A 10000-nucleotide genomic window follows, 5' to 3' on the forward strand; every position below is an offset into this window, starting at 1 on the left:
TGCGCGCGCCCTGTCGCTCTCCATACCGCTCTATGATAGCTCTTTATGATCAAGCTCCAGTGTTATACAACTCTATGTTTTCTTTATTCTCCGGGTGACGCTGAAATAATCCTTGTGAATTATGACCACTATCCTCTCTCTCTCTCTCTCTCTCCCCCTCTCTCTCTCTCTCGTTCTCCCACTCTGTATCATTCAGTGTCTGTCACTGTCACCGTGCGTGCCTTTGGTGTGCCCCGCAGGCACAGTCACGTAGCGCGGGCTGACATGAGGCTGTGTCCGTGGCTGGCTGCACCCTGAAGAGCAGCTAGAGAACACTTTAAAGGCTAGTTTGACAGCTGGGCGAGAGATCCCCCCACAGCCCCACAGGCCCACGCACCTCCGCCTTCAAGACACAAGCGTGCCGAGCACACACGCCGCATGTACAGTACGCACCTTGGAGGGGACAAATTCTCACAGACTGTTGTACCCATGTGCACTAGGGCTGGGTTAAAAAAAAATCAATATCGTTATCAAATCCATATTCATTTGAAGGAACTGATGTCGATTCATGAATCCCAATATCGATCTTTTTTAATATAATGCGTTTTCCCATGTATGCCTCGAAGCTTTAACCCTGTTAGACTCGCGTGGTTTCCCAGCAAGCACAGACGGACCAGGACCAATGGAGAGAGAGCCCGATAGGGTCCAGATCAAGTCATATCGTCTGGCCCAGAATATCACCCTATTTCAATCATAGCCTATAGAAAACTACTTTGCCACTGATATCTCAAGGATAACTAAATGGTTGTAATCGAGGTCCAATCAAATATCATTTTTTTATCCGCGCGTCCAGGTAGTGTAGCGGTAGATTCCCTGCCTACCAACACGAGGGTCGCAGGTTCGTATCCACGTGTTACCTCCGGCTTGGTCGGGCGCCAATACAGGCACGATTGGCTGTGCCTGAGGGTGGGAAGCCGGATTGGGGGTATGTGTCCTGGTCGCTGCACTAGCGCCTCCCCTGGTCAGCCGGTGCACCTGGTCGGGGTGGAAGGGAACTGGTGGGAATATCGTGATCCTCCCACGTGCTACGTGAAGCTCCCCATTGTGCGTTGTCAGGTGAAAAGAAGCAGCTGGCTACTGCGCATGTGTCGGAGGAAGCATGGTCTAGTCTCGGCTCTCCCCAGATCAGCAGAGGTGTGGAGTAGCGACCGGGGCAGCCAATAGGGCAGCATGGGGATAAATTGGCCAAGTATAATTGTGGAGAAAAAAGGGAATAATCTGAATAATAATAATAAATAATAATAATAAAAAAATATCCATTCTTATATTATAATTTGTCCATTCTTTTCCAAATTCTGACAAGCACTTGACAGGAGAAAATGGCCCTATTTAATGTTATTTCTGCTGGCTGTGCACGCTACACTTGTAAATGAGGGAAACCTCAGGTTTGAATGAATACCGCATACATAAATTATGTTTTGTTTTTTAAACTGTCCCAACTGTGCGGTTGGATGTGACAGACGCTGTTGGAAAGAACAAGTGAACAGCGATCCATGTTTTGAATACAGTATATTAGTTCAAGGTGCCAGCACTTGTCTCAGCAATCAGATAGCACAGTGGTTAAAGTGGTGTGCTCCCACACGGGAGACATGGGTTCAAAACCCATTTGAGCACTTTTATAAAAAAGAAAATAGCATAAATTGTTAATCTGGACATATATTATGTATAAAGCTGCTGAATACACACTGTGTAGACTAGATAACTGAATATGCCCATTCATGGTAACGTCATATTTCAACGTCGGCTCGACAACTTGGAAAAGATGTCTAAATCATCTCCATAACAGCTGTGATTTGGCCTATTCCTGCACCGGACGTCACTGAAAGACGTGTCATCACAACGTCATCATGACGTCATTTTGCTTGCTGGGTTGGTTCATAGCGCCACGAGATCTGGTACATCTGTAACCATTCATATTTTTTATAATGCACACCAGGTTAGAGGGTTACTTGTACAATTTACAGCATTAGTTCTTTGAGAATCTTTTTCATATCTAAGCAAAATTGGTATTGTAATTTAAATATCGATATCGAATTGTATCGAATCGGGAACTTGTCTATTGGAATCGTATTGGGAATCGGGAAATGAGTGGCTATACCCAGCCCTATGCATTGCATCGCAAAACCAAAAAGGTGCGCTGTCTTGTACACACACGCGACTCTTGAAACAATACCCTTTAGATTATGACCGCAGATATGGCATATCACACACACGCATCCGCTTGAGACTTTATGACTATGAGACGGAGGCCAAACACATTGTCTCATGAATATATATGAAAAAATAAATAAAGACATTACACAAAGTCCCACTGCATGACTCACCCCTCCCTACTGTGATGTTCACACACACACACACACGCACGCGCACGCGCACGCGCACGCACACGCACACGCACACACACACACACACACACACACACACACACACACACACACACACACACACACACGCACACACCCTCAAAAAGGTGTGATAGTCATCATTCCCCTATTATATATTCCATAAAATCCCTTTTAATTTTACTGCGTTATATGAAAAATTATCACCGGGTACATTAAGAGCTACTTCTCTCTTTCCTGCCTTCTCACTCAGTCACCCACGCTAATAATAAATTCATCTAACATAAATAAACTTGTAAAAATGCGTCGATAAAGTGACTGCATCTTGCCTAGATTTCTGTACACAATTTACGCTGACAGCATCAACGTGTTCCATTAAGTTGAGGACTAAATGTTGTGAAAGCTTACTAATTCATATGGTGAGCTAATGGAAAGCTATGCTAATTCTTCCCTAGTGCCCTTGTTAATCAATCAAAATAAATGTTTGGAATGATTCTGTCTGAGTCGAAGAAGTACAAAACCAATGATGAACACCACAGACAGCAGCCAGTTCCAGTGCAACGCTCTGACCATTAGGCTTGTGTAGTTATGTGTATGTCTGTCAGACATGTGCTGCTGCTCATCGGCTATCGGCCCGTTAATAAAAGGTCAAATCACTCACTGAACCAAACGCTCACTCCACAAATACGACCGCCACTATCACTCCCTCAACAGCAACCAGCAAGCCATGCTATCCATTTATAGCATCAGAATAGTGCCACTGCAATAATGTGAGAAGCCTCCATGTGATGGTTTTACAAAGAACCACACATTCCACACTGACGTGCATAACGATCCATATTTGGTTTTCATTCATAATAAACAAAGCACAGTAACAGCAGCGCCGTGGAGAAGCAAGCACACATCAGTGTTAAATGTCAGTACTGTTTAAGATGAAGACAGCGCTTAAGTTGTGAAATCACAGAAGGATAAGTTGTGTGAAGAAATTATATGCCTGTCTATCAGCTAGTAATTAGCATCTCCTTGTGTTTTCAGCTGTAGCCCTGCCATTCAGTGTTACTGTATAACAGAACTAACATCAATCACACACAGACACACAGACAGACACACACACACACACACACACACACACACACGCACACGCACACGCACTCGTTTGGGGCTGCATTCCTATCCCTCTTTTCCAATTAATCTTTTTCGGGAAACAAAAACAAAAAGCGAGCAGTGCAGCAGCGTGAAGAATGAAAGAGACGAAGAAGAGAAAAAACAACACCACAGCAGCAGGAGGAGAAAAAATAGAAAAACTGGAGAGGGAAAAAAAAAAAAACCTTGCCAACTTTTCGGTCTGGGTAGGTTGGCCAGAAATAATTGGCTGTCAAGGCTGGTGAAGGCACTGTTCTTTTTCAAAGCAGGGACCGAGGAACAATACAAGGACAGTGCAGGGGACAACAGGAGGACAGGGTGGAGATAGAGTGGCCTGTCGCCTTTGTTTCATTAAAGCTCAACCAGCGGGCCTGGAGAGGGTGCGCGGGTCACTGCCCGGCCCAGCCAGCTCCGACGTAGCAGATGGACGAGAGACAGAGGAGACGGACGCCCGTTCCCTCGCATTGACTCCCAGCGGGGTCAGGTGACGAACGGGGTCCCCCCCCCCGTTACCCCCCCCCCCCGTTACCGTACACAAACTGAACGGTGTCCCCCCCCCCCGTTACCGTACACAAACTGAACGGTGTCCCCCCCCCCGTTACCGTACACAAACTGAACGGTGTCCCCCCCCCCCGTTACCGTACACAAACTGAACGGTGTCCCCCCCCCCCGTTACCGTACACAAACTGAACGGTGTCCCCCCCCCGTTACCGTACACAAACTGAACGGTGTCCCCCCCCCCCGTTACCGTACACAAACTGAACGGTGTCCCCCCCCCCCCGTTACCGTACACAAACTGAACGGTGTCCCCCCCCCCCCGTTACCGTACACAAACTGAACGGTGTCCCCCCCCCCGTTACCGTACACAAACTGAACGGTGTCCCCCCCCCGTTACCGTACACAAACTGAACGGTGTCCCCCCCCCCGTTACCATACACAAACTGAACGGTGTCCCCCCCCCGTTACCGTACACAAACTGAACGGTGTCCCCCCCCCCGTTACCGTACACAAACTGAACGGTGTCCCCCCCCCGTTACCATACACAAACTGAACGGTGTCCCCCCCCCGTTACCGTACACAAACTGAACGGTGTCCCCCCCCCCCCCCCGTTACCGTACACAAACTGAACGGTGTCCCCCCCCGTTACCGTACACAAACTGAACGGTGTCCCCCCCCCCCCCCCGTTACCGTACACAAACTGAACGGTGTCCCCCCCCCGTTACCGTACACAAACTGAACGGTGTCCCCCCCCCCCCCCGTTACCGTACACAAACTGAACGGTGTCCCCCCCCCGTTACCGTACACAAACTGAACGGTGTCCCCCCCCCCCCCCGTTACCGTACACAAACTGCCGTTCTCTTGTATGCAAACAGGCTTGGGGGCGGGTGTGTCCCCGTGCGTTGGGCCTGTCAGCGGCACGGCGGTGTGGGGTGGCCAGGCGGTGTGGGGTGGCCAGGCAGCTCACTCACAGCCCTGCGTGCTGCCGCTTATCACATCGGCGGTGACAAACACTTCCTGCGCTGACACGGACATAATGAATTTTTCGAGAGGCTGAGCTGGAGGTTTTTTATTTCACCATCATCTGTGGGGGACAATGGAGCGTGAGAGGCAGGCGTCTGTCAGCCGCCGAGTGTGAAAAGATCCTCTGGCAGCTCGGCGCCAAAGCACCATCTGAGAGGAGTGGATATAGAGGTGTGAAGAACAGCGAGCGGTAAACAGGCAAAATGACTTGGCGTGCGTCCTGATAGGTTTGCACAGACGAGACATGTACACACACACACACACGCACACACACACACACACACACGCCGCTATGCTTATGCGAGACAACACGTGCACGTAACACACACCCACACACATGCACACACATGCGCACACACACGCACGCACGCACACACACACACACACACACACACACACACACACACACACACACACACACACACACACACACACACACACACCTAATAAAAATGTGGCAAAGGCTTAGCAACAAAATGTGCTCTGAATTCATTATGCATGAATTCACAAGCCCATCAGCTCAGGCAGCAAAGTCAATCCCCCCTGTCCCCCCTGTCTCACTCACCTTCCTGCAGGTACATGACAGCCTGTGAGTAGTTTTGGAGGGCGTGGTGTGTCCTCCCCAGGCTGCCGTAGGCCAGCGTCTTGGCAGCCAGGTCGTTCATCTGAGCCGCCACGCTCAGGTGCTGCTCCTGGAACACCACCGCCCGCTCGTAGTTGCCCAGCGCCTCGTAGGTGAGGCCCAGGTTGCCGTAGGCGCGGCCCTGGCGCGCGGGGCTGCCCGTCTCCTCCGCGATCTCCAGGTCGCTCTGGTGGCAGCGCAGCGCCGTCTCGTACTCGCCCATCGACTGGTACACGACGCCCAGGCCACAGCTGGCGTCGCCCTCCAGCAGCCGGTCCTGGGTGTCGCGGGCGATGAACAGTTGTCGCTCCAGACAGGAGATGGCCTGCTCGTAATTCCCCAGCTGGCTGTGCAGCGCGCCCAGCTCGCCGTAGGCCTGAGCCTTGCCCCCGTACTCTCCTAGCTCATGGGCCACCACCAGCCGCTTCTCGAAACACACCAGCGACTGCTGCAGGTTCCCCATGGCCCTGCAGGTAAACACACACAACATACAGTCAGTGCTGCTGCAGGTTCCCCATGGCCCTGCAGGTAAAGACACACAACATACAGTCAGTGCTGCTGCAGGTTCCCCATGGCCCTGCAGGTAAACACACACAACATACAGTCAGTGCTGCTGCAGGTTCCCCATGGCCCTGCAGGTAAAGACACACAACATACAGTCAGTGCAGGTTCCCCATGGCCCTGCAGGTAAAGACACACAACATACAGTCAGTGCTGCTGCAGGTTCCCCATGGCCCTGCAGGTAAAGACACACAACATACAGTCAGTGCTGCTGCAGGTTCCCCATGGCCCTGCAGGTAAAGACACACAACATACAGTCAGTGCTGCAGGTTCCCCATGGCCCTGCAGGTAAAGACACACAACATACAGTCAGTGCTGCTGCAGGTTCCCCATGGCCCTGCAGGTAAAGACACACAACATACAGTCAGTGCTGCTGCAGGTTCCCCATGGCCCTGCAGGTAAAGACACACAACATACAGTCAGTGCTGCTGCAGGTTCCCCATGGCCCTGCAGGTAAAGACACACAACATACAGTCAGTGCTGCTGCAGGTTCCCCATGGCCCTGCAGGTAAACACACACAACATACAGTCAGTGCAGGTTCCCCATGGCCCTGCAGGTAAAGACACACAACATACAGTCAGTGCTGCTGCAGGTTCCCCATGGCCCTGCAGGTAAAGACACACAACATACAGTCAGTGCTGCTGCAGGTTCCCCATGGCCCTGCAGGTAAAGACACACAACATACAGTCAGTGCTGCTGCAGGTTCCCCATGGCCCTGCAGGTAAAGACACACAACATACAGTCAGTGCTGCTGCAGGTTCCCCATGGCCCTGCAGGTAAAGACACACAACATACAGTCAGTGCTGCTGCAGGTTCCCCATGGCCCTGCAGGTAAAGACACACAACAGTCAGTCAGTGCTGCTGCAGGTTCCCCATGGCCCTGCAGGTAAAGACACACAACAGTCAGTCAGTGCTGCTGCAGGTTCCCCATGGCCCTGCAGGTAAACACACACAACATACAGTCAGTGCTGCTGCAGGTTCCCCATGGCCCTGCAGGTAAACACACACAACATACAGTCAGTGCTGCTGCAGGTTCCCCATGGCCCTGCAGGTAAACACACACAACATACAGTCAGTGTCAGAGTGACGCAGATTGGGACTGAGATGTGTGAAGTAATAATAACCCACCAAGACCAACCTGTCGCTGGTATCTGCTGCTCAAATTGTACAAATATCACGGAGACATCTTCATCCCCATAACACTCACAATACCCCTGTTTATCTCTTATCAAGGTAATCCTATATAATCTGTATTTATACAGATGCATATCTGATGTGCAGACATGGCAGCGGGACTATTAGAGCACAATCAGCAGCGCATATTACAGGAACACTCTCATTTGAAAGCACCACACAATTTCAGTGTGAATGATATGATGCCTGACATACAGTGCTGATAGCTGCTGATATGGTCTTACTGTGTGTGTGTGTGTGTGTGTGTGTGTGTGTGTGTGTGTGTGTGTGTGTGTGTGTGTGTGTGTGTGTGTGTGTGTGTGTGTGTGTGTGTGTGTGTGTGTGTGTGTGTGTGTGTGTGTGTGTGTGTGTGTGTGTGTGTGTGTGTGTTGGGTGGGTTTGAGCATAATGCTATTTACCATTCTCTAGCCCTCGATCGGTAAAGCCGTCAAAGGAGCCCCGCCTCCAACCCCTTATGGACGCTATGACTGAGAGCGCCATTCATCCCGTCTCAACGTTTTATCCGCCTTCACAGCCTTCAAACAGTCGATCATATTCTCTGCCCAGCGAGCAACAATTGGCGGATGTGGCTTCAAATGGAGCGTGAAAAAGCCTTATGAAAGCCTCCAGCTTCATTAATATGGTGTGATAATATAATGTGGTCGACTAAAAGCAGTAGGAAGACGAGAAGTGTTTGTGTTTGATGTCTCATATTATTCCCTTCTGAACTCATGCATGGCTAATACCGCCTTGTTTGCGACAGCGACGGTGGCACGCTGATGACGCACAATAAGGAGGAAAATCATCTCCGAAATGAGGATTCCAGCACAGCCTGCGTGTTCATTATTTTTGCGGCATATTCTCTCAGGATGTTATCAGCTTTTAGACGCGCACAGGGGGAGAGAAGAGGGAGCAGGGAGACAAAATGGAAAAGGTTGTTTGGAATTAACGGTGCTTTCCTCCGGTTAGACGTCGTCTGTGTTGCCAAAGCCTCTTTGCATACAGATCAGGCCAGGGCCACTCAGGCTGCTGCTGAGACAGCTCGCTGCTGCCAGGCTCACCGGCAAGGTGTCTCCAAACTACGGTGGTCCTCGATAGGGTGTGCAAGGAGGAACAACCATTATGCAAAGTAGGATTACTGTGTTGGTTAGTAACACCCAGTCAATACAATTATCTGCCACTGCAACCACTGGGGGACATTATATCGGTGGGTTCTTCAAAAGCTGAAAAGTAGTTTGCTGGTAATGGTATAGGTACATTAGAAATATGATGCCTTTCAATTCAAACATGCTGACCTGTGTCCATTGCCTAAGCCCCTGTAGGCCTTCTCTTGGTCCTGCATGCGGTTGAGGCTCTGGACCACCGAGAGGTACTGGTCGTAGTACTTGATGGCTTCCTCAAAGTCCCCCAGCGCTTCGTAACAATCTCCTAGATTCCCGTAGGCCCGGCCTCTGTCCAGCATCGCCTCGTTGCCGCTCAGCTGCTGCAAGGTGGCCAGCTGCTGCTCCAGGTAGCCGATGGCCTCCTCCATCACGCCCACGTTCATTTTGGTGATGCCCATATTGCCGTACACTTGCGCCTCCACGGCCGGGTCCTTCAGCCTCCGGCCGAGTTCCAGCTGCTCTTCGTAGCTCTTGAAGGCCATGGCGTACTTCCCCAGGGCCATGTAGACGGCTGCCAGGTGACCGTGGGCCTTGCACTCTCCCGGCACGTCGCCCAGCTCTTGGTACACCTCCAGCTCCTGGGTGTGGTAGCCCAGAGCCTTGTCATATTTCTGCACCAGTCTGTAGGTTGCCCCCAGGGCAGCATAGGCACAGGCCTCCATCCTACGTTCCTTCACCTGAAACCAGATTGGATTTCATTACAGCATGAGTGACATTACAGTGCATTACATTAACACCGTTCTTTGCAATTAAAATAATGAACTGTCCTATGCAGTGTTGGGCAAGTTACTTTCAAAATATAATATACTACATATTACTAGTTACTTTCATTTAAAAGTAATAAGTTACTTAACAATATTACTTTCTGTGTAGAGTAACTCGTTACTTATTACACTACTTTTGCATTACTTTTACCAAAACAACAGCAGCAGCAGAATGACATCGCCGCACCGGAACCATCCCGATTTATTTTTCAGTCAGTGTAAACAATCCAAAATTCTAAATGTTATTCTTTTCCTTTATTATTGTCATCTGTAGTGGTTATTTGTATAAAAACACACAGTTTAAAGGAGAATTTCGTTTTTTTTTAACCTGGATCCATCTCCTGGCATTAATTATGATTTGGCCACTCACCAGGCGATCTCCGCGGCGTTTCTGGCCGTCCTAGCGTTGTTTTGACATCAATAGCGTCCAAGTCAGTTGTAAAATGGAGCTGACTTGGGGCCAAGTGTGAGCCTGTCTTTCCTGCATCTAAATAGCTATTTTTATTCCCGTTTTCACCAAATATCGTCAGAATCTGATCCCTCAAGAAGCACCACAGTGATATTTCGCCAAAGGCTGTTTCCTGGAATCCCACAGGGATCAAATTACCTCAAACGTGATCTCGGTCACCAAGTCTCGTGAAGTCCCGCGATACTTTCCTGCCGACTGACCA

General features: G+C 50.1%; 1 protein-coding gene across 1 annotated transcript in view; it reads right to left on the reverse strand.

The window, feature by feature from the left end:
* The window catches only part of LOC310784189 (tetratricopeptide repeat protein 28-like), a gene marked incomplete at its 5' end in the record, with an annotated part of 254622 nt that overhangs the window by 27619 nt on the left and 217003 nt on the right, over positions 1 to 10000 (reverse strand). Inside the window, 2 exons of the mRNA XM_083645200.1 lie at positions 5611 to 6134; positions 8698 to 9242. Of these exons, the coding sequence (XP_083501326.1) occupies positions 5611 to 6134; positions 8698 to 9242 (1069 nt within the window). The remainder of the gene's footprint in view (positions 1 to 5610; positions 6135 to 8697; positions 9243 to 10000) is intronic.

This window comes from Poromitra crassiceps, assembly GCF_964638095.1.
Source record: "Poromitra crassiceps genome assembly, chromosome: 10".
In the NCBI taxonomy this organism is placed as follows: domain Eukaryota; kingdom Metazoa; phylum Chordata; class Actinopteri; order Beryciformes; family Melamphaidae; genus Poromitra; species Poromitra crassiceps.